Source organism: Aulonocara stuartgranti, assembly GCF_965226115.1.
Source record: "Aulonocara stuartgranti genome assembly, chromosome: 12".
Classification (NCBI taxonomy): Eukaryota; Metazoa; Chordata; class Actinopteri; order Cichliformes; family Cichlidae; genus Aulonocara; species Aulonocara stuartgranti.
In genome coordinates this window covers 31,370,622-31,392,598 of record NC_138948.1, presented here as the reverse complement: position 1 = coordinate 31,392,598, position 21,977 = coordinate 31,370,622, and the positions used below count along the sequence as shown (strand labels likewise).

At 41.3% G+C, this 21,977-nt stretch overlaps 1 protein-coding gene across 4 annotated transcripts in view; it reads right to left on the bottom strand.

The window, feature by feature from the left end:
• LOC309719077 (netrin receptor UNC5D-like) overlaps positions 1-21,977 on the bottom strand; it is a 309,431-nt gene that overhangs the window by 106,702 nt on the left and 180,752 nt on the right. For 3 of the 4 annotated variants that reach the window (XR_014280140.1, XM_082554925.1, XM_082554926.1), the window contains exons 5-6: positions 11,378-11,558; positions 10,434-10,601 (exon numbers count right to left, since the gene is read on the bottom strand). Coding sequence is in view for 3 of the 4 variants with exons in the window: in XM_082554925.1 (XP_082411051.1) it covers positions 10,434-10,601; positions 11,378-11,558 (349 nt within the window). In the remaining variant the exon portion in view is untranslated. Of the gene's footprint in view, positions 1-10,433; positions 10,602-11,377; positions 11,559-15,283; positions 15,337-21,977 lie in introns of those variants that run through there. The other variant, XM_082554927.1, reaches the window with a different exon arrangement.

Sequence of the window (21,977 nt, the reverse complement as noted above, 5' to 3'; positions counted from 1 at the left end):
AATTGTTTGTGGGTTTTTCTCACCTACTTGTAATGCAAACAAGGTGTTTGTATGTTGGGGAGAGAACGCTGAGTGCTTCTGAGTTTGACCACAAACACTAGTCATTGTTTGCGTATTGTTTCCCCTATGACTTCTTGCTCTGATTCTGTTGAATGAGCTCATTTGCCAACTGGTAAACAATAGAGAGAGTTTGACAAACTGTAGCACTTGCAACATTTTGGCTTCATAACTTGCCCTTTCTGGTAATTTTATGTTGTTTTTCGGCAATGTCTAGTTTCTTAAATTGGCTACATATAAATTCTCATTCATTTTGTTTTGGTGATATTTTTAGAGCATGCGTGTCCCTTTCTTTTTCAGTTTTACCAGATCTTCTGGTTGAACTTAATTACAAACACAACACAACATTTTCTTTCATTGAAACAGTTCTGTGTTTATCAGAAGCAAGCAACTTTTGAAGTTTTTATGAACCGGCAGTAGATTTAGCTTCTATCATATTACATAAACAGACAATATATAATACATTGATGTATAAATATTTTGTGTTCAGTAACTTGGATTCTAAACCCTGCAGTGGCAGCAGACTTTCAAAGCACGTTTGAAGAGAGATCATTTCTTAAATTTATTTTATTTTACAGCCAGGGAAAACAGTGGCTGGAATAACCAAAATGACTGTGACTGTTTGAATTTCTGATCTCATTGCCTTAGAAATGATTGCTTTAAAGACATAGACCAGGTCTATGACCACTCGTCTAAAAAACGGGATAAGAGGGAGTCAGTAGACTATGATGTAGTTGCTGAAGGATTGCAACTTGTGCAAAATGACATGGCACTCAGTAAACGTACTTTTAAATAGAAATTTAACCAGAATGCAACCAGCTGAGATGACTCCCCTACTGTAGAGACAATCACTGACGAGTTGGGCTCATTAGAAAAGTACAGATTGATTGCAGTGTGTTGGCAGTCTTTCTGTCTTTTTAAATTAACAACTAACCAGGCAACCTTCGTGATTAGTTTGCAATCAAAGGTGGTTGTCGAGAGGCCGAGGGTGCTGCAAGCCCAACCACTGGTGACAGTAAAAACTTTCAGTGCAATCGACGGGAAACAACAAATTTTGACTACTTGTAGTGAGGTTGCTGTCCTATTTTTACTCTAGTGTGTGAGCCATTAGGTACACCACCATAGTGAAAGTACCAAAGTATTAGCATCACTGGTTCACTTTGCAAATTTTTTATAATACAGAGGAAAAAGAGAGAAAAAGGCATGTATGTAACACTGTCTGACATTTAAGAAATTACAGTCACTGCTTGTGCCCGTTACAAGATAAGCTCACAAATTGCTGGTTTTCTGCTTAGTCAATGACGGATGTGAAAATTATACTCATGCAACATTACACTTGTCTGGGCCAAGAAGTGATGTGTCAGACATCTTCTGCTAAATAATACAGTAATGTCCTAAGTGTTTACTTTGTTAGCAGCAAGTACTTAATGTTCCCTAATATTGGCTAACTATGAAAACTTGCAGGACACACCAAACCAAATGAGACCCAGGAGTGATAAAAAGATGCAAGGAGATATTCTAATGACTTAGAAATGTATCTTGGAACTTAGAACTAAAATAATGATTTATATTTCTTTGAAATGATAAGGTTTGTCTTTAATTTGCCAAAAGTCACTGGCAAAAAGGGATTTTACTTTGATTTCATGTTATAGTAATTTTTGTGGAAGAATTCAGCAGTTTACAGCTGAATTTGTTGTGTGTCTCTTTGCCTCACATGACTAGTGTCTTTTCTAACTTGGAGAGGCTTTTTGAGTTGTCCTTGCTGGGCCACAGCTTCCCAGGTACAATGCTCAGAGCCTTCTGGTATTACAGCCATCTCCACAGTGCAGTTGGGGTCTGTCTTTGGGATTTTATTACCAGATCAACTTTTCTTCAGAGGAGAGCCTAGGGGATCCAGATACTCTCTATTCACACCATGTAACCACACATGTGTGTCTTTTTGGCTGGGTGTACATGTGCATTATTTCTAGGATTGTGATGTTTGGCACTTTGTCCCATCAGATAATGTTCTGGATGCACTGGAGGTAGCACGTGTTATTTGTTTTTATCCAGTGCAGAACATTTCAGGACCCTCTGGTTTAGAGGAAGTGCATGGATAGAATAATTAGGCAGAGGCACTGGTATGAAGAGAATGGGAGAGTTAATTCCAGTTTGTATTGTATATGTATTGTTATTGGGGTTTTTTGGACTTCTTTCAAGTTTCAGCAGCCATATTGTTAACATGGTTAGCATTATAAGCTTACCTTTTTCAGGTAACTTATGGTAATGTAGGGAAGTTTTATATTGTTATTTAGCTGTTTTTTATTTTAATTTTACACTTCCAAAATAAACATCAGAAATTATAAGACAGGTTTTCCTTAAAGAAAATGCATGACTGCATATACTGCTCCAAAAGATATATAATGGTGATTACAGATTGACAAGGTACAACACAAACTCTATAGGAAAGGGGTAGCCAGGACGTCAGGTCAGAGGGGAGATACTGTCATCCCCACCCTCAGAGAATGGGTAAACAAGCACCAAGAAAAATAACACCAGCTACTGATTGATGGAGATGTCACTCAATACTGCAAAACCAGATTGACCAACCTTTGCACCACCTGGACTGACTACAAGAAGAAAGCCTGTGACTCAGTGCCTAACACATTGATCCTAGAATGCTTTGAACAATAGGTCAACAAGACTTGACAGGTCATCATCAGGAATTTCATAGGGATGTGGTGAACAACAACTTCAAGCCAGGTCACTATCAAGTGTGGGATTTAACAAGGAGATGTTCTGTCCACACTGTTCTGTATATACCTGAACCCTTCAGATCATTAACAATACTGGCTACTATATGGCATGTACGATAGTGGGTGATATTGAAAAACCCTACCAATGACTGGACAAATTTGGACTAAGAGAAAACACATAGGTGGTAATTATGGCAACCCAAGAACAAACTCTAAGTACAAGATCATTAGACGCTGGGCTCTACCTCCCCAGATGCAGACTGTGCAAAGATGTCCCTGAGACAATACAATACGTAATAGTAGGGACACCATAACCAAGTGGCCGGCATAGTGTATTAGAACATCTGTGCAGAGTATGGGGGGCTAGAAGTCCTGAGATCAAAATGGGATATAGCTTGGGCAATATCGTGTGGGAATTCCAGATACAGATGGACAAAATGGTGATGGCTGACAATGTACTGGTAGACAAGCAGATGAAGAAGGCCGTAGTGATAGATATTGTTAAACCAAGTGATAGTAACATCAGGAAAAAGGAATACAAGAAGCTTGAGAAATACCAAGTGCTGGGAGAGGAGCTAGACAATATATGGAGGGTGAAAGCAACAGCTGTCCAAGTAGTAATCGTAGCACCCGAGGCTGTGACCCCCAAACTGGGTAAGTGACTCCAGCACATTCCTGGAATGCCATGCGAGATTTCTGTTTGTTGTTAAGTGTTTAAAAACAATAACGTTTTTATCATCTGACTATGACACTGTGGTATAATAAAGATATTAAACAAGGATAAATTAACCATACATGCCTGTGCCATACACGAGCAATGTGAAAGCAGCATCCACTCTGAGTTTGTGCACTGCAGTGCAGAATTTCTATTAACTTAACTTTAAAAAGCTGTTTTTTCCAAATGGAAACAGGGGCTCCATTTCTGTGTATTTTCTCTTCTCTTTGCAATCTACCTTGGCTGTCTGCCTCATCATGCTGCAGCAACTATCCTTGTGCATTCAGAACATCATTGAGGTAATGATCTGGGGTGCCCTGTCAAAACTGGACGCACTTGTCAATCAGCAGCTCAAGACAGGTTCGCAGGGTCTTCTGCTTCACTCAAGTCTGTTTTTTCTACACAAAGACTAGGTTCAACCCTGATAAAAGGGCAAAATGCACTTCTGTACCTGGCCCACATACAACTTCAACCATCATGTCGGGGCTCCAGGCCATGGTAGCGGCACAGGCCTGCTTATCTCTGCTGAGGAGGGAGATTTTCTTTCCTTCATTTTTGAACTTAATTATTTTTCCCCGTAAACAGCATGCTGTTAAAACAACCCACCGTTCTCTCCATCTCTTAAAGGCTGCATTTAAGGCTGACAGCTTTAATTGGTAGCAAGAGGCAGGAAGTTGGAAACTTCAAAACACACACATCAGCCATTGTCCAAAAAGCCCAATTTCTGTTTCATCCTGCAAGGCAGGAAAGCCAGAAAGCCAACTCTGAAAGCCAGACCTTAAAAAACTGAGGCAGAGCCACTATTATTGATTAGTAACACCATCAAGTGTTTTTTTCTCCTGCACTAAAATGCAAAGTTTTACTTGAACTTTGATCTGATCAGTGTGGCTGGGACAGAGAACAGTGGTTTGAAAAAAGTCTGCTTGCATACTATGTACTGATAGTTTTAGGATATTGCAAAAATGAAAAAAAAAAGTATTGGGACAGAATAACTATGTCTCTTGGATATTAAATAATATGGTCATTGGGCAATTGGAGTGCAGAATTAAGCTACTTCTTCTATAGATGTAGCTTAATTTGATTAATTAGTTGAGTGTTAGCCCTGGTGAGACAGTGACATGACAAAAATGGTACCATTTGTTGTGCCTTGTGTCTTTTTCATTGCACTCTCGGATTTATTTCTATCCACCTCAACTGCTGAAAGCCATTGATGGTAATGATGGGATCCAGAGTGTTTACACATAGCCTTGTCTGTGAGAAACACATAACACCTCATTCACTAGAACTGTTACTTTATTTTCCAGCAAGAAAGAGACATATGACTTAAATCCCCTCCGCTGGGCATGTTGCAGGGCAAACTGTAGCTCCGCTGAAAGAAGAGGTAATAACCTGGCAGAACATATCCAGTAATGCAATAGCTCAAAAAAGTCACCAGCAATAAATTGCACGCTATTTTCAAATAGCAAAAAGTTAATATAGAATCTTTCTAAGATCAGAACAGCTTAAAGTGCAGAAATTGAAAAGGTGACAACATACATATAAGAATTTAGTTATTGTTATGGATCAGAATGTATCATTTAAAATCTGTTTTGTTCCAACTTTTCATTATGCAGCCAAGCCCTGCTGTTTCAAACTGAAAATGACTGTTTACTAAATACAAAGCAAATGAACCTGATTCAGGATGTCAGAATGCCGGATTATCTACAAAATACGAAGCAAGAAGCATGGAATTATGTAGTAAATAAAGAATTGATAAATAACTCAATATATCTAAATATATCTTATAGTTTTGATTCCTGAAAATAACCACCGTTTGCTCAGGTGTTGTCAGGGTTCAGTTGTGAAATTTCTTGCCTTCTTAGTGGGGTTGAGAATATCGGTTGTTTTCTGCGGAAGTCAGGTTAGTTAGTACACAGCTGACAACCCTATTGGACAGCTGTTAGAAATCAAATTATGGCAAGAACCAATCAGCTGAGTGAAGAGAAACGACAGTCCATCAATACTGTAAGAACTGACAGTCAGTCAATCCAGAAAATTGCTAAAACTTTGAATGTGTCCTCAAGTGCAGTCACAAAAACCATCCGGGGCTACGATTAAACTGTCTCACATGAGGACCGCCCCAGGAAAGGAAGACCAACAGTCACCTTTGCTGCTGAGGATGAATACATTTGAGTCACCAGCCTCAGAAGTTAACAGCACCTCAGATTAGAGAATAGAGAAATGTCACACAGGGTTCCAGTAGCAGACACATCTCTACACCAACTGTTCTGAGGAGACTGTGTGAATCAGGCCTTTATGGTCAAACTACTAAGGAAAAGCAACAAGCAGAAGAGATTTGTTTGGGCCAAGAAACACAAGGACTGGACATTAAACCAGTGGAAATCTGTGCTTTAGTCTGACAAGTCCAAATTTGAAATCTCTGGTTCCACCTGCAGTGACTTTGTGCGACGCAGAAAAGGTGAACGGATGTTCTCTACATGCATGGTTGCCACAATGAAGAATGAGGTGTGATGTTGTCAGGGTGCTTTGCTTGTGACACTGTTGGGGAATTTTTCCCAATTGAAGGCACACTGAACCAGCATGGCTACCACAGCATCCTGCGGCGACATGCCATCCCATCTGGTTTGCGTTTACCATCATTTATTTTTCAACAGGACAATGACCCCAAACACATCTCCAGGCTGTGTAAGGGCAATTTGGCCAAGAAGGAGAGTGATGGAGTGCCTCCACAGTCACCTGACCAAAACCCAATGGAAATGGTTTGGGATGAGATGGACCTCAGAGTGAAGCCAAAAGGGCCAACAAGTGCTCAGCATCTCTGGGTACGCCTTCAAGATTGTATGGAGACTTATAGATTTTGTTTAAAAAAAGACAGAGTACTACAGGTGAATCACTGCAGAAACCATAAAAAGACCATCATCAAAGTAAACAGCATTCATTTCTTTCTCCCTTTTCTTTCCCCCAGTCAAGTCTGTCCCGTATTCAGCAAGTGAAAATAAAATAAACAATAAAAGGTGAATCAAATGGACCATTACGGCAAGGCTGGGATGGTCAATTTGGTAAAGTAAATCCGTTGGGCATCTTTCTTCGCCTTTAGACAATAATTCTGATGGCAAAAGAGCCAAACGGGACAGGCAAAAAAAAAAAAAAAAAGTAAACAGCATTCATAGGAATCTACCGTAGCAGATTATTTTTTCATTACTTTTAAAAACTGACAGCACTGTGCTGATGATATTATGGCATTTCATCTGTCCTTCTGGCCAGGTCACTTTGGTTTCTCTTTGCGCTATGTCAAATACTTTGATGAAAGGTTTCTGATTATACTTTCAAATTCAAATTCAAATTCAAATTCAAATTTTATTTGTCACGTACACAGTCATACACAGTACGATATGTAGTGAAATGCTTGGACAACTGCTCGTGACCTAAAGAAAACAAAAAAGGAAAAGGCTATGAATAAGATAGGAAATAAATATGAAAAATTAAAAAGGGTAAATTTAACTAGGAAGGAATAGAATATAAATTAAGGTTAAAAATTTATAATTTGTGCCGTTAATAGCATTTCATTACATACATGAGGTTTTTCCCTCAACTAATGAGTATTCATCTGGACTAATTCTCTCTGCTTGACTTCTGCCCCTTCTCCTTCTTCTTCCAATGTTTGATCCTTCTCTGGTGTTGCCATTAAACTGGACCAAACTTTCGGTCTCCATCTGTCCATCTGAAGCTTCCCAGACAAAACTCTCATGGCATATACTTGTAACTGAATTACCTTTTTTTTCTGTTCACGTGTGAAAATGAATGTGATGATGTGCGAAACTGCTGCTAAAACGGCTTTAAGTGATAAATTTATTCTGAAATCTATTCATATCTGTCTTCTCTGATTTTCAAGAACATTTTCCTGCATAAGTTATTAGTCTGGCATCTTCCAAGCCAACCCTAAATGTATATTTCCACACCACAGGTTGACCAAATTGGGAAAACTCCAAAACACTTGAACATATTTTGCTAATGAACTGCTTTTAGCACATTAAAAGCAAAAGTACACACCTAAGTATTTTGCATTGCTGCACAATAAAGGAATACCAAAATGTGCAAAACAATTACAGCAACCTACTCCCTTTGTCTTCTTTACTTTGCTCCTCTTTTTTCACTTATACATCAGACTTGAACTATGATGACCAATGACTGACATCAGTTTGTGATGACCAATCTGTGAGTGTGGGTTTTATGTGTAATTACAGAAGAAAGTTTGAGCGGAGTATTCACTTGGTGCCATTCGATTAGGCTACAAAAGAAGTTCATTTACAACTTCCCTCTCATGCAGAAATAACTGGGCCTGTCAGGATGTAGAGATCAAACATATCTCATTTTGTCACGCTGATTTTAAATGTCAAAGATTAGAGCATTTGCGCATATCTGTAATACATGTGCATATAAATAATCTCACTAACAATGTACAGAGCTAAAGGCCAACTATATATGCTTGAACAAACCTGTCACTTAAAAATGACTATGGAATGAGAAATTCATACATTTGCACTGGCAAATTAGCAAGAAATTACCTTTTTTTATCATCATAAGAAGGAAATATTTGTACAGCAACTCTCTCAGTGCTAATGCACAATACTGTTTGTGAACTCATTGGCATAACAATTTGATTTAAAAGTTGGATTTAAGCACATGTAGGGCAGTGATTATAATGCATTTCCTCCAAATTGTACTTTTTGAAGCATGCAAATGTATTTTTAGGTGTTAGTGTCTCTGTAGCAAATAAAAATGTTATGTAAGGATATTATCTCTCTTCTCTTAGCAGAGGTAATGGACAATACTCCATCATCCATGACTTTTCTCTTTCTCTCTCTCTCTCTCTCTCTCTCTCTCTCTCTCTCTCTCTCTCTCTCTCTCTCTCTCTCTATATATATATATATATATATATATATATATATATATATATATATATATATATAAATCTGATCATTTGTCAGCATCGAATACTTAAAATGTTTAATTAATTTAATGGCTAAATCCAAGAAGTTCAGTCAGTCATCCCCCAGTTTAGTCCAGACTGATATATCCACTTCAGTACTGATTCTCTGACATTTTAATTTGTTTGGTTATTACTAAACACCTGAGAAGCATGACATTTCCATCTGCCTCAGGTCTGTATTCAGTGCTATTCAACAAAAATAAATTCAGTTAATTCAGCTTGCATGCAACTGATGCAGCAGAGCTGATCACTCTACTTTCTTTTATTGTTAATGTCATCAGACAATGCGATATATCAACAGTGTTTCATGTGTACTATATTTTTACAGTTTAAAGCTTTGCCAACTTTCTTTCATCCTTCATTCTCATACTCTCATGCCAAATATGAGGAAACCCAGTATTTTATGAGGAAAAAATTGATTGATTAAGTTGGCTTTTTTTTAGTCTGATCAGATTTGTTCCATGTTTCACCAACAACAACAGTCCTAGACACCAGAGCACAGAAACTACAGTTTATGGCCATGAGTTGCTGGAGGTGTGCAGACCTGTTGGAGGCTGCAACAAGTTCAAAGGGGATTATTCAGTGCAGGTAGCCTAAAGAACAAACTTCCACATATTTTTGTGTAGTTTAAATACCTGCAGCCTCATAAGATCAAAGGTCACTTTTAGTAAATCTGATCCATTTGCTTTTTTTTTAGTGTTTGGTTAAAAAAAGTAACTAATTGTAATTGTATATTGTAATAGCTGATAGTCACTTATGAATTACTTATGAAGATTTAGGCTGTTATTGTTTTGCAGGACTGCATATGACCCTAAGTGCACAGTGGGATGTCTAGACTATTAAAGGAGCCAGTTTGTACAAGAGAATAATCCCAGTACGGCAATATCAGATCATGTGTCGGTGACAAAGAATATTCTACATAAAAGTCCATGTAAAGTGCCCCCCTGCCCCACACACACACACACACACACACACACACACACACACACACACACACACACACACACACACACACACACACACTTTTTTTTCATAATGCCTGCTATTCAAATTTTAAGAATTTGAAAAGTGTGTGCATTGGGGCTTTTTTTTTTTACATATGTATAAAACACAAGACAAATTTATGAGTATTATTAATTATTTTAATATTATTATTATTTGCCTGTTGTGGTTATCCAGAGCAACGAAACTAGTTTTGACTCAATAGCAGCCTTTTGTTTAAGAAACAGTCACAGGTATCCATTTAAATTCCGCAGATATGTCTGTGTGTTGATGCATCCTTCACCATAAAGGATAACCTTTGCCTGGGTGAGCACAAACCTCCCCAGATCAACAAAATCCCTCCCTGTTTGCTCTTGTAAGGTAAAAATTCATTTTCTCAACAAGCACCTAAGCTCACCTTCTCCCACTGAACTGCATGCTGGGCACTGAGTCATATAACCTCTTTCACCACTGCTTCTGTTAGTCACTTTACTTTGCATCATAAATCTGCCTTCTTCTTTTTATTGTTTGTAGTTTCTTGAGCATAGCGTGCTCTCTCTCATTGGCAAAGGAATAATGTGTAGCCACTATTGGAACTGACCACTGCAGTCCCTTTATTGGTTGCCTGCAATGCTAATGAGGCACGAATGAAGCTTATTAACGTCACTCTACATGTCAGCGATAGCTAAATGTTACTGTTATTGTTCAAATAGAATTAAACAGCCTTGCAATAAATTCAACTGAAAACAGAAGTGCTAGAATTGGAGATAATTAAGTCATCATGCGCTAATATCATTAGAACATTTAATGTGAACATTTTTGTCGGACTTACCAGCCTAATTATTTTCAGCCAAGCATTAATAGTTTTTGACACGTAGCAAAAGCTACTTTTTGTATCTTCACAGCCCCATTAAGCTGTGCTTAATCTAAGCAAAAACTGAGAAGTAGAACTAACTTGGACAGGGCGCGTTGCAAGTGATCTTCTGTACGGACATGCCCTCGCAGAAGGCCCCGCCATTCAGTGGTGCCGGGTTCGTGCAGGTCCGAGATCGCTTCTGGACACCCCGCCCACATGGCGCATTACAGACCGACCACTCCGTCCACAGGGACCAGCCGCCATTCACTGGAGAGAGTCCAGCAAAGTTAAGAAAAGAAAAAGAAGTAGAGTGAGGGCACGGAAATGAATAATACTTTTTACTGAACTCTGGCATAGTTAAACACTCTAACAAGAGCTGCTGGGGTTATTAATGATTATGCAGGCTCAGAGGCAGTGCAAGGCAACAATGTATAACGGTAGGAGCAGATTGAGCACAGCGCAATACGCTGGATATACAGCTCTCTGTTTCGTAATTGCTCAGTTCAGTGTTTCTTGCACTTGGATTAAGATAAAGACAAGGAACTATGCGAAAGCAAAGAAAGCAGCCATTAAACGGAAACGCCGTTTCTAAAGGTGACACTGACTCATACTGGTTGACGGGTTTGGAGTCGACCGCTTAGCGTTGTGACTGAAGCACTTTATGATCTCTCTGTCTTTCTCTCTCTCTGCTCAGCAGTGCTATCAAAGCTGGCGAACCCACGTTTCTGGAAGGCCTCTGGCAAATAAATACTTAATAAGCAACACTCCTTTTAAATGAGATTAAGACACACTGGCTTATTTCCTTTCATAAAGTACACATTGATTTTAAATGAGAGGCAGTAAATTGAGTGTTTGAATAATACATTCATCTGAATAAAGAGGAAACATTGCTCTTCAGTGGGAACACAGAGACGGGTCTCTTAATCACTTGTGTATAGGGGCACAGGAAGCCGAACAAATTGATCTGAAGTGCCATGTAAACATTGTGTCACTACTCTGTAATGTGTTGTAGCAGGCAATAAGCAGCTGCTACGATGGCGTACCAAAGACTATCACAGTTGCCGTGGCGCTACGTCTCTTTGCCACAATGTTGCTGGCCAGACAGGTGTAGTTGCCTGAGTCGGACAGGCGCGCTTCGTTGATGATGAGGTTGTGGTCGGCTCGGGTGTCGATGTTGTCATCCGTCAGGGAACTCACCAGCTCTTCATTTTTCAGCCACTCCACCTGTCAAAGAGTGGTAATATAGTACTCATATGAGGAGTGTTTGCAGCAAATATCACTAACATCATAGTTAAGTACAACACACTAGAGCAATTCCACTTAACACCATGTTAAATGGGCAGACAAATGGACCCAAGATTTAAAGCAATCCAATAACACAGGAAATAATGACTGATAGCTATGTTGACATGTATTCAAAATAAAGTTTATTTTCTGACAAACAGAAGAGCTTTGGATAGGGTATAGGGGTTAGGGTTGGTTTAATCAAATGGCTATCTTGATTTACCTATTTGAGGCTATAAAAAGAAGCCAAAGATGGAAGAGCCAAAAAATGCAGTTCCTCTCTTTGCCATTTATGGTTAGGTTAAAAAGCAAATCAATCCCCATACACTCTCATGGTAAAGTGCCAAACTTTAGCCTTAAAAACATGTTAACTGCCTTTTATAAACAAGGTCTTTGACCTCTATGGGTAGTTTCCCCTTTCATCAGAGCTTTACGGTGGGGGGATTTAAATACTGCTTGGGATTAAAGTTAATGGACAGGTTTGCTAACACAGGCTGCTCCAATCGGGTGCTAGGCCTTAGTTCTGTGTTACTAAACTAGACTATGTTTGTGCTGTTGGTACCTTCTAGAGCATTTTAATATGTGGGGTACAGCCCACCCAAGACGTTTATTCTTGAGTTGTGGTGATAGAGATTTTAGCACTTTATCAGTCTGTAGCTTTGTACTACTTAGCAGCTATGCTAACCAGGTTTGCTACCTTTTCCTGATGACTTGGTAGTCCACCCTCTGATCAAAAAACAAACAGAAAAAAACAAAACAAACAAGCAAAATGCTGCGGCTTAAAAGTTGAGAAACTAATGGAATAGCTTACGCTGTAGGTTAGATCTTTTTGACCAGGATATGTGGTTGAATGCACATGTTAAACAAATATGTAGGACTCCTTTCTTGCATTTGTGCAATATCCCTAAAGCTAGAAAAATCCTGCTCAGAGTGATGCTGAAAAACTAGTTCATACATTAATTACTTGTAGGCTGGACTACTGTAATTCATTATAATCAAGTTGTCCTAAAACCTCCATTAAAAGTCTTCAGTTGAGCCAAAATACTGCAGCAAGAATGCTGGCAGGGACTAGAAAAAGAAAGGGTAATTCTCCTATATTAGCTTCCCTTCATTGGCTTCATGTTATATCAACAATTAAATTTAAAATTCTTCTCCTTACAACAAGGAATAATCAGACCTCATAGTACCGTGTCACCCCAGTAGAGTACTTAGCTCTCAGACTGCAGCCTTACTTGTGGTTTCTAGAGTATTTAATAGTAGAATAGGAGGCAGAGCTTTCAGGCCCCTTTTCTGTGGAACCAGCTCCCAGATTGGATTCAGACACCATCTCTACTTTTAAGATTAGGCTTAAAACTTTTGTTTTTGAATCCTCCCTTAGCTAAGCTGCTATAGACCTTCCCATGATTCACTGAGTGTTTTTTCTTCACACACCTCTTTTCACTCTCTGAGCTAACACATCACTCTGTGTTTTCTTCCTACTGTTGCCAAGTAATTGGTCACTTTACCTTTCAATACAAAGTGCCTTGAGGTTTACTGTTGTTGTGATTTGGCAATATATAAATGAAAACGAATTGAATAGAATTAGATTTGGGTTAAAATAGACATTTTCACAGTGTTAACCACATGCAAACCTCCGTTTTCCATTTAACTAAATTGTCTTGTGGCGACTCAAATTTTACATACTTTACTATAAACATACTACATTTATACAAGTCCTTTATTACATTTATTAAAGGACCCCTATTATGCTTTGCTTCTCTATTCCTGGCTCTTCATGCTGTCAGTGACTGAAGACATCCACAGAACACACAGAAGCCCTGCTATTCATATCCTTTTCTTGCAAGGGGCAGCCTGTCAGAAGAAAGTTGGTTTAAAGGGCAGAAATGCTAAAACAATGGGTCTAAGACAGATAAATAAGATTAATAGACTGCACACTTCCTGTCTTGAGCACTGGCTCGACATGGTGAAGCAACACTTTGTTTGTTTCGAGCATACTGAACCCTCAACGTGCAAATCTTAGTAGCAGATCCTGTATCTGGATTCAGCACCCCTAAAAAAGCCCAGCAATACACATAACTGCTGATCAGCTACATTTTACAAGGCCCACCCTGCCGATTAGCCACAACTAGGCAGTATAACCACTAACGCTAAAGCCATTAGGCAGTCAAAGGATGTGCTATAACCAATTACCAGCAACAGAGAGGAAAACTAATTATGAATTACAAACTTAGTGACGCTTTACTGCTTCTACCCTGGTAAGGGAGCTGCATCGCTGCATTTGCAAATTACATTCATAGCGCAGCAAAATGGGCTGGGCTGATGGATTTATAGGAAGAGCACAGGCAGCCACCCTTTATAATAAACAACACTCAGGCTGGATGCAAATAGGAAACGCCTGTGGGCATGCAAACACTGGGTAAATAGAAATGACACACAGACCTGAGGGATGATGGATTGCAGGTATATATTGACATGAATAAAAATGATAATGAACGTCATAACATAGTAATCATTTCTCTCATTTTGTATTTTTCCGAACTTCTATTTCAACCAGTTGTGCCACTCCAAGTTAGAATGAGAATTTCTCTTTTTTTTACAGTGCGACTGAGGGCCTGCAGATTTTTCTGTATAATTTAACACTGGCCTCTAACACTGGGGTTTCATCAGAGGTTAAGCGGCCTAGCATCGTTAGATAGATAAGAAAACAGAGAGTAAGAGGAGCAGGGCAGGGGATGGGGTCTAATTTCTCATGATTAAAGTCATCCGTCACTGAAGGGATGACACGAGTCCTGGCACCCTCCCACACCGCACTACATCCATCCCCCCCACCACCACCACCAACAACTTTTTTTATGTATTTATTTCAATTTTACCCTGTGGGGAAATCCGTGACTTGAAAGAGGCAATTAATATGTGGCACGAGCTGGCCCTCCCAGTGTGGGGCCACACTGCACATTAGCTGTCTGTCTGCCACTAACAGCCCTTGGGTACTGATGAAAAGATTCACCAAGCGGAAGAGAAGGGAGGAGAGAGACAGAGACAAAGAGAGGGAGAGAAGGAGGAGGTGATGGGGGAAAAAGATGAAGGGACAAATACAAATTAGGCCAGTGGTTGTGTGGTAGAGGATGTGAGGAATGAATTGCCTAATTGGCACATTTGTTTCACTTAGGATGCGGTCATCAGTGTCAGCCCTGACAGAGGGGTTACCAGGTGGGCCCCCGGCATCAGGACTTCCTTCCTGTGATTTCATTACCCGAATTGCCCCTGAAGGTCACGTCCTCACAGCAGCCAGGTTCCCTTATCTACTTAACTACCCACACACATACACATACACAGCTTATTCTTGATGACATTTCCTGATGATTAGATGCTGAGAAATGTGGGTGTCGAGGGGCAATTAGAGGACAGAAGAGCAATGTAAACGGGTGACACTGTAGCCATCACCAAGACTTATGAGGACAGTGCTGATCAAGTCCTTGCCAGCTGAAGCATTTTTTCCCCTCTGCTCATGTGTCTCATTGCTTGGCTCTAATGGTCATTTGATGTCAAGGTGACTCAGTACAAATGGAGTGCTTCAGTGCCCTAAGGAGGAAAATCTGTCTGCTGAGTCATGCTTAGGTGTCACAATTTTACATGATCTCCTCCCGCCTGTGGGTGACTCTTACCTGCCTGACTGTGGGAAACGGAAGTTTTCCTCTGCTGAGCATCTCATCAGTGCAATTATATAGATTAAGTGTGCCACCGGGCATATCCCTGGTGATCACGTGACACCAGCAAATCAGACTCCTGGCTTCAGGGCTGATCCTCCCAATAGATCTCTCCGTCCACCAATCAGCAGGCCTTGTCATTAAAAGTATGTGTGCATCCACACATACACACAGATACACTTTGAACTCAGCATGACATGCTGTGTTCATCCGAACAGTCAGCCCGACAGCGGCAGGTTCATTCGGAGGGGAGCTATCTGCAGCTCTGTTGTGCTCTCCTGCTCTGGAGGTTAATCAAGAATGATACGTGGAGAACAGAAAGTGGGTCTGCATCGCCCATCCCCTCTCCCCTGTTGCTTCCCAAATGCCACCTCTCCTCCCCTCTGAGCTACAAGGCGCTGCATTACTATTCCACCTCGATCTGTCTTATCTTAACGAAATAAATAGAGGGAGCGCCTGGCTGCGGCCTGGGCCGGGAGGGATGTAATTGCTCGGCTTAATAATGAAGCTCATCATCTGCTCTCTAGGAGCTTTTCTCTGACCTATGAGAAAATAACAGAGGAGTCGGATGTGAAAGTAGAAACAAGTGCAACAGAGGCGGGAGGTGGGATAGAGTTAAATGCTAACTTGTTTTCGGAGCTGCATCGCAATGTCTTTGTGAAGCTCACCAGAGGAGAGCTTGTATCACGGTGCAGGAGCATTTAGTTGATGCTCCTTTGTACTGTGGCCTGTCTACCTGAGCTACTGTAGATCAAGGGGATTCATCCTGGATTAAAGGCTTTCATTCAGGGAAGCTGAAATTGGCTTCCAGTTTGGCTGTTCATTTCACACTTTCTCTAAGAGTAACCTCTCAAAAGAAACTCATTATACAAGGCTCTCATGGACCTCTTTTCTCCCCAAGTTAAAAGATCTACTCTGCATTCACATCTCCTGATATCTGTGAACTACAAGTGGAGAATTGGTCTTGGATCGGGAGCCGTGAAACAAAATTGCAAATAAGTTCCTTCTATGTTCTCTAACCATAGCCAAATTAATTTCAGCTCTCTGAATATGAGATATGAAGGTATTTTGTTGCAAAAAGACCCCATAGAAAGTTACATTTTGATGCTTACATTTATTTTGTCCCACTGAATTCATAAAAAGACACCAACAAAGACTTTACTTTTGATTAAGTCTTAAATGGATGTCTGAGCATTAAAGGCTGAATCTGTTTTCTTTACAAAGAAATGATGTGAAATGGCTGAGAGGGTATAATTATTGATTTAAGACCATTTCAACAAATCTAAACATACAGAAACATACACAATAGCAGCCATGTCAAATGTCTTGTGGGAGAGACCCTACAATAATACAGGGATTTGGTTGGTTTTTTAGAGCATTATATAACTGATGAACATGCTGAACATCTTAGCTAACAGCTGCATTTAGGTGTCTGAACAAGGGCATGTAGCAAATAGAGACTTAATCAAGCTAGTTAGTAATCCCCAATATGTACAACAGTAATTCATTCATTCACTCACTTATCCCTTTTTAAGGGTTGCAGGGGGAGCCTAAGGGGCCTATCCCAACTGTCTTAGCGCGAGAGGCAGGGTACACCCTGGACAGGTCACCAGTACACACAGACAACCATTCGCAATCACATTCACACCTATGGGCAATTTAGAGTTCCCTTTCAGTCGATTCACTCGGTACAACACATAAGTATGGGATATCACGCCCTCGCGTGTCCTGGCTGAAGAAACCTTTAATCACGCCTTTAAGGCAGATGACGTGTGATGACACGTGCACGGCCCCGCCTGCACATATAGCTGCTGTCATCACAGTCATCCCTCAGTTCTTACGCTCTTCACCTCGCTGAGAACACCTCTGCTGAGTTGGGCTAGCTAGCTGCTGCTAGTTAGCTCCGTTGTCTGCCGACTTGAACTTAGCTTAACTGCCCCTGTTGGTGTTAGCCTCCACCGCGCAGTTGGTGTGTAGGCTGCCCGCGGAGCGCTAATTTGAAGTTTTTCCCGTGCAGCGTTTTGCTTTGTGTTTTGGAATGTACTCTAAACCGAAGCGAGCAAAGCAGAAATCTTCTGTTCGCCCCTGCCCTCAGGGATGCAGTTCCTCTTTGCACGACAGCGACCAGCACGATGCCTGCCCTGTCTGCCTGGGGATCGTCCACGCTAGGAGAGCGTTGACGGAGCCCGAAGCCTGTGCGTTATGTCGCCAGCTCCGGCGCTCGACCCTGGAAAGACGGGTGACGTTTGTGGAAAAAGTGCTGGGACGCTCGGCTGTCGCACGGCATGACCCTCTCCTTTCTGAGTCTGGAGCCCCGGCTTCGTCCGAGTCCGAAGACGAGGATTTTCCGGTCTATGTCCCCGCAATTAGCTGGGCTGACCACATGGACTACGTTGACGGATTAGCCGATGACGAGCCGGAACCATGCCCGTCAGCGCTCCTGCATGGTTCCTGCATATGCATGGTTCTCCATAATCGACCACGATGCACCCTTGGGTTTGGACGCGCTAGCGCACCAATGGCCAGACGTGCTCCTGTATGCATTTTCCCCAGTGGAAATGATATCTCCAGTTCTAGAAAGAGTGCGTCGGCATTCCCCCTCTCTCTGATTCTAGTGGCCCCTTGGTGGCCCACAAGGTCGTGGTATGCAGAGATAATCAGCCTGCTAGCAGTGAGTCCTTGGCAGCTTCCTCTCCGCAGGGATCTCCTCTCTCAGGCGGGAGGAGAAGTGTTTCATCCGTGCCCAGATCTGATGCGCCTTCATGCTTACCTGCTGAGAGGTTAAACTTGATTGCTAAGGGTTTGCCACCTAGTGTGATAGCGACAATTCAGAGCGCTAGGGCCTCATCTACTAGAGGCTTGTACGCTTACAAATGGCGAGCCTTCGAGCAATGGTGCCAGGACCATCACATTCTCCCATTTCAGTGCTCTATTGTGGATGTTTTGACATTCCTGCAGGAACTGCTGGATAAGGGCCTTTCATTTTCAACAATTAAGGTTTATTTAGCAGCTATTATCTGCTTGTCATATTGGCTTTGACCGGGTGACACTAGGTGCACATCCCCTTGCCATACGTTTTCTGAAATGAGTTCGCCGGCTGAGGCCCGTGCTTAAGTCCAGTGTCCCTGCTTGGGACTTGTCTTTGGTGCTGGAGGCCCTTTGTAGCCCCCCTTGAACCCATTGAGTCTGTGGATATGAAATTTCTTTCGTATAAGACTGCATTACTTCTCGCTTTGGCTTTGGCAAAGCGAGTGGGTGACCTTCATGCACTCTCTGTGCATCCCTCCGGCACACAGTTCTCTTCTGATGGCCACAAGGTCGTATTGCATCCAAATGCTGCCTATTTTCCCAAGATCATGCCTGCATCTTATAGCTCAATGGAGTTGAGTTGCTGAGCTTTTGCTCCCCACCTTTTGCATCTGAGGAGCAGAGGATGCAGCATTCTCTTTGTCCAGTGCGTGTGCTACGCACCTACATTGAGCGCACTCAGAATGTGCGTTTATGTGACCAGCTGTTTGTCTGCTTCGCTGATCCAAATAGAGGTAGAGCTCTGTCCAAACGGAGGCTGTCCCACTGGATTATAGAAGCTATCTCACTGGTGGTCTTGCTTTTCCCCACGGAGTGAGAGCTCATTCCACCAGGGGGATGGCAACCTCATGGGCTCTTTTTAAAGGGGTGCCTGTAGCTGATATTTGTGCAGCAGCTAGTTGGGCATCAACGCACACTTTTGTGCGGTTTTATCGGTTGGACGTTACAGCCCCTTCGGTGGCTCATGCTGTCCTTTCTGCTGGGTCGACCACTCACTAAGGATGTGGTGGTCCGATTCCGGTTCGGTGGCTGCTCTGTGGGGCGTGTATATATGTCCCATACTTATGTGTTGTACCGAGTGAATCGACTGAAAGGGAACGAATAGTTATGTCTATAACTTCTGTTCCCTGAAGGAGAGGAACGAGGTACAACACAAGGTGGCCCCACTGAGCGGCTATCGAACTGAGGGATGACTGTGATGACAGCGGCTATATGTGCAGGCGGGGCCGTGCGCGTGTCATCACACGTCATCTGCCTTAAAGGCGTGATTAAAGGTTTCTTCAGCCAGGACACGCGAGGGCGTGATATCCCATACTTATGTGTTGTACCGAGTGAATCGACTGAAAGGGAACAGAAGTTATAGACATAACTATTCGTTTCCAATAAACATGTCCCCACTAACTGCATGTCTATGGACTGTGGGAGGAAGCCAGAGTACCCGGAGAGAACCCACAAAACATGGGGAAAACATGCTCCACACAGAATAATGGTGATGGTGGAATTGAACGCAGGACCTTCTTGCTGTGAGGCAACAGTGCTAACCACAATGCTAATGTACTGCTTTGCTAAAACAGTAATATGCTTAAAAATCAAAGTATCCATATTTTGGTTATTTCCACCGTTCTTTTTCTTTTTTTCAGTCTTTGAGTGAATATGTTGATCAAAGGGTAATTGATAAGAGGAACCTAAAACAGGCTACAAATGGTCCACATGCAGACTGTTTGGCTGGTTGATTCATTGGTTTGTGTCTTCCTTTTTCCTCGTTCTATTGCAAAAGCACATACCTTATTTGGATGAAAATAATCTTTATTAGTGCAAGTCAATGGAAAACTAAGATATCGTAATATTTACCGCTCTCTATTTGTCACTACAGGCCACCTTTGTAACTCAGCTCAAATATGACAACTTCCATGGAGTTATATTTTTATCACTAGCTTTACACCTAGTGATAACCACTGCCACATCTGAAGGTTTTTGACTCCTCAAATGCAGTGGAAAGTCTGAAAGGTTAGAGCTCATTAAAGGAAACAAACAATAAAAAAAAAAAAAAAGTTTTAAATGTATTCATGGTTAAGGGAATATTCTTAATTGGGGAAAGAAAAGGAACCGTTTTCCTTCTAAGGCCAACATTTAATTTTACCAAACACTACCTGGAGGTATCAGTGTCTCATTATCTGTTTTCTACAATTTCTTAATTAGAAACTTAAACTTGCTGACTTCTCACAAGTTGCTGAGATTTAAAGGATTGTAGTTAACATTATGCATTTGTATGATCATTTATCACATTTCTTTTTACTCAAACAAAAGAGAAAGCATAATTTGTCTATATGGGAATGTTTTTGCATAAAAATAAATATATAAATTCTGTCTTACAGAATTAGATTTGATTTAGACTGAAGTATGGCAATAATAATAACTAGAAAGACTCAGGTGCACACTATATTTCCAAAGAAAGTGATCTAGAGAGGTAAAACTGCGTTGTGTCAGCGGAGCTTCCTGTCTGACTGTTCACAGCCACAACACAAGCTCCCCCAATCAAAAGTTTCAGCAAGCACTGTGTTGTCTAACATGCAAATTTTGAGCCCCAGAGATATAAAACCACTCAGCCTAGATGCAACAACTTTAATCTTCCACTTGACCTACTGCACCTTTTCAATGAGGAACTTAACTGTCTTTGTACAGGTTTTCACAATTAAAAAGGACACTGCTGTATTATGTTTTCATAACTACTTAACTCATTCACTGCCAGGGTTTTTGAGCATTTTTACTCATTTTTGAAGAGCCACAGAAAACTGTGTGTTATGATCACATAAACGCTGAACCTACCAAAATGAAGAACAGACTCTCTTCTTCCATCCAAAAAAAAAAACTTGTTTCTACCATTTTCCATTCTTTAGTAATCAGCTGTAGAAGAGAGGTGGGTTCCACCAAAAATGCCTGTTTTGACCAAAAAAAGGGAGAAAACGAGCTTTTTGTGAAAAATACATTTCAAGCAGTTCACTGACAAGCTGCCCGAGGTTGTATTCTAGCCCCTCCCATTGAAAACGTAATTGACGTCTATAGACGTCAATGGCAGTCAACGTAAGTTTTTCAATGGCAGTGAATGAGTTAACAAAGCCAAACTAATGTCAGGTCAGTGCTTTTCTTCATCATACATAATTATGTATTCATGGTTTTAGAGGGGTTTCTGTACATAAATGAAAGAAACAGAAAAGACAAACAATGCTGACTGTTACAGAGTAGGAGGAATAACTAAACGACAGAAAAGGAGGTGGACTACAGGACATCTGCCATGGCCCCTCCCTCGTGCAAATAAAGATCTCCAGAGTGCAGGAGACCTTCCTGCTCAGTGTCAGACTCCAGCCTAAATAAACTGTTGTAACCACATAATGCAAAATGATTCCACCGCGAGTGACTGGAGACTCATTAGCTCACACTGACATCCTTGCTGACGAGGTTGATTCCCAAACACAGCCTATGCGCCGCACTTCAAACTGCATTCTCGCATCCTATTGGTCCTACCACAGCAGCAGCCATCCTGCAGCTGCAGTCACTGAAACCTCATACTAGCGCACTCACGGACGCCATCTCAATATTTCATGGACAAGGTGCGCTGAAATCGACTGGGCTGAAGATATCTGCCCTGTGCTCCCTACATTATTCACTCCCATCTCTTGTGGCCGGGCTCATTTGTGTTGACAAAGGACTAGATGGGACATTGCGATTCGGTCTGAGCCGCACGGATTCACCTATTTTTATCCACGCCGTGGGTTCTGCAGCACTGAAATGACATCACTCCTCCATTTTCATGTTGAATCATTTAGACAGTGCGGGGCCAGAAGCT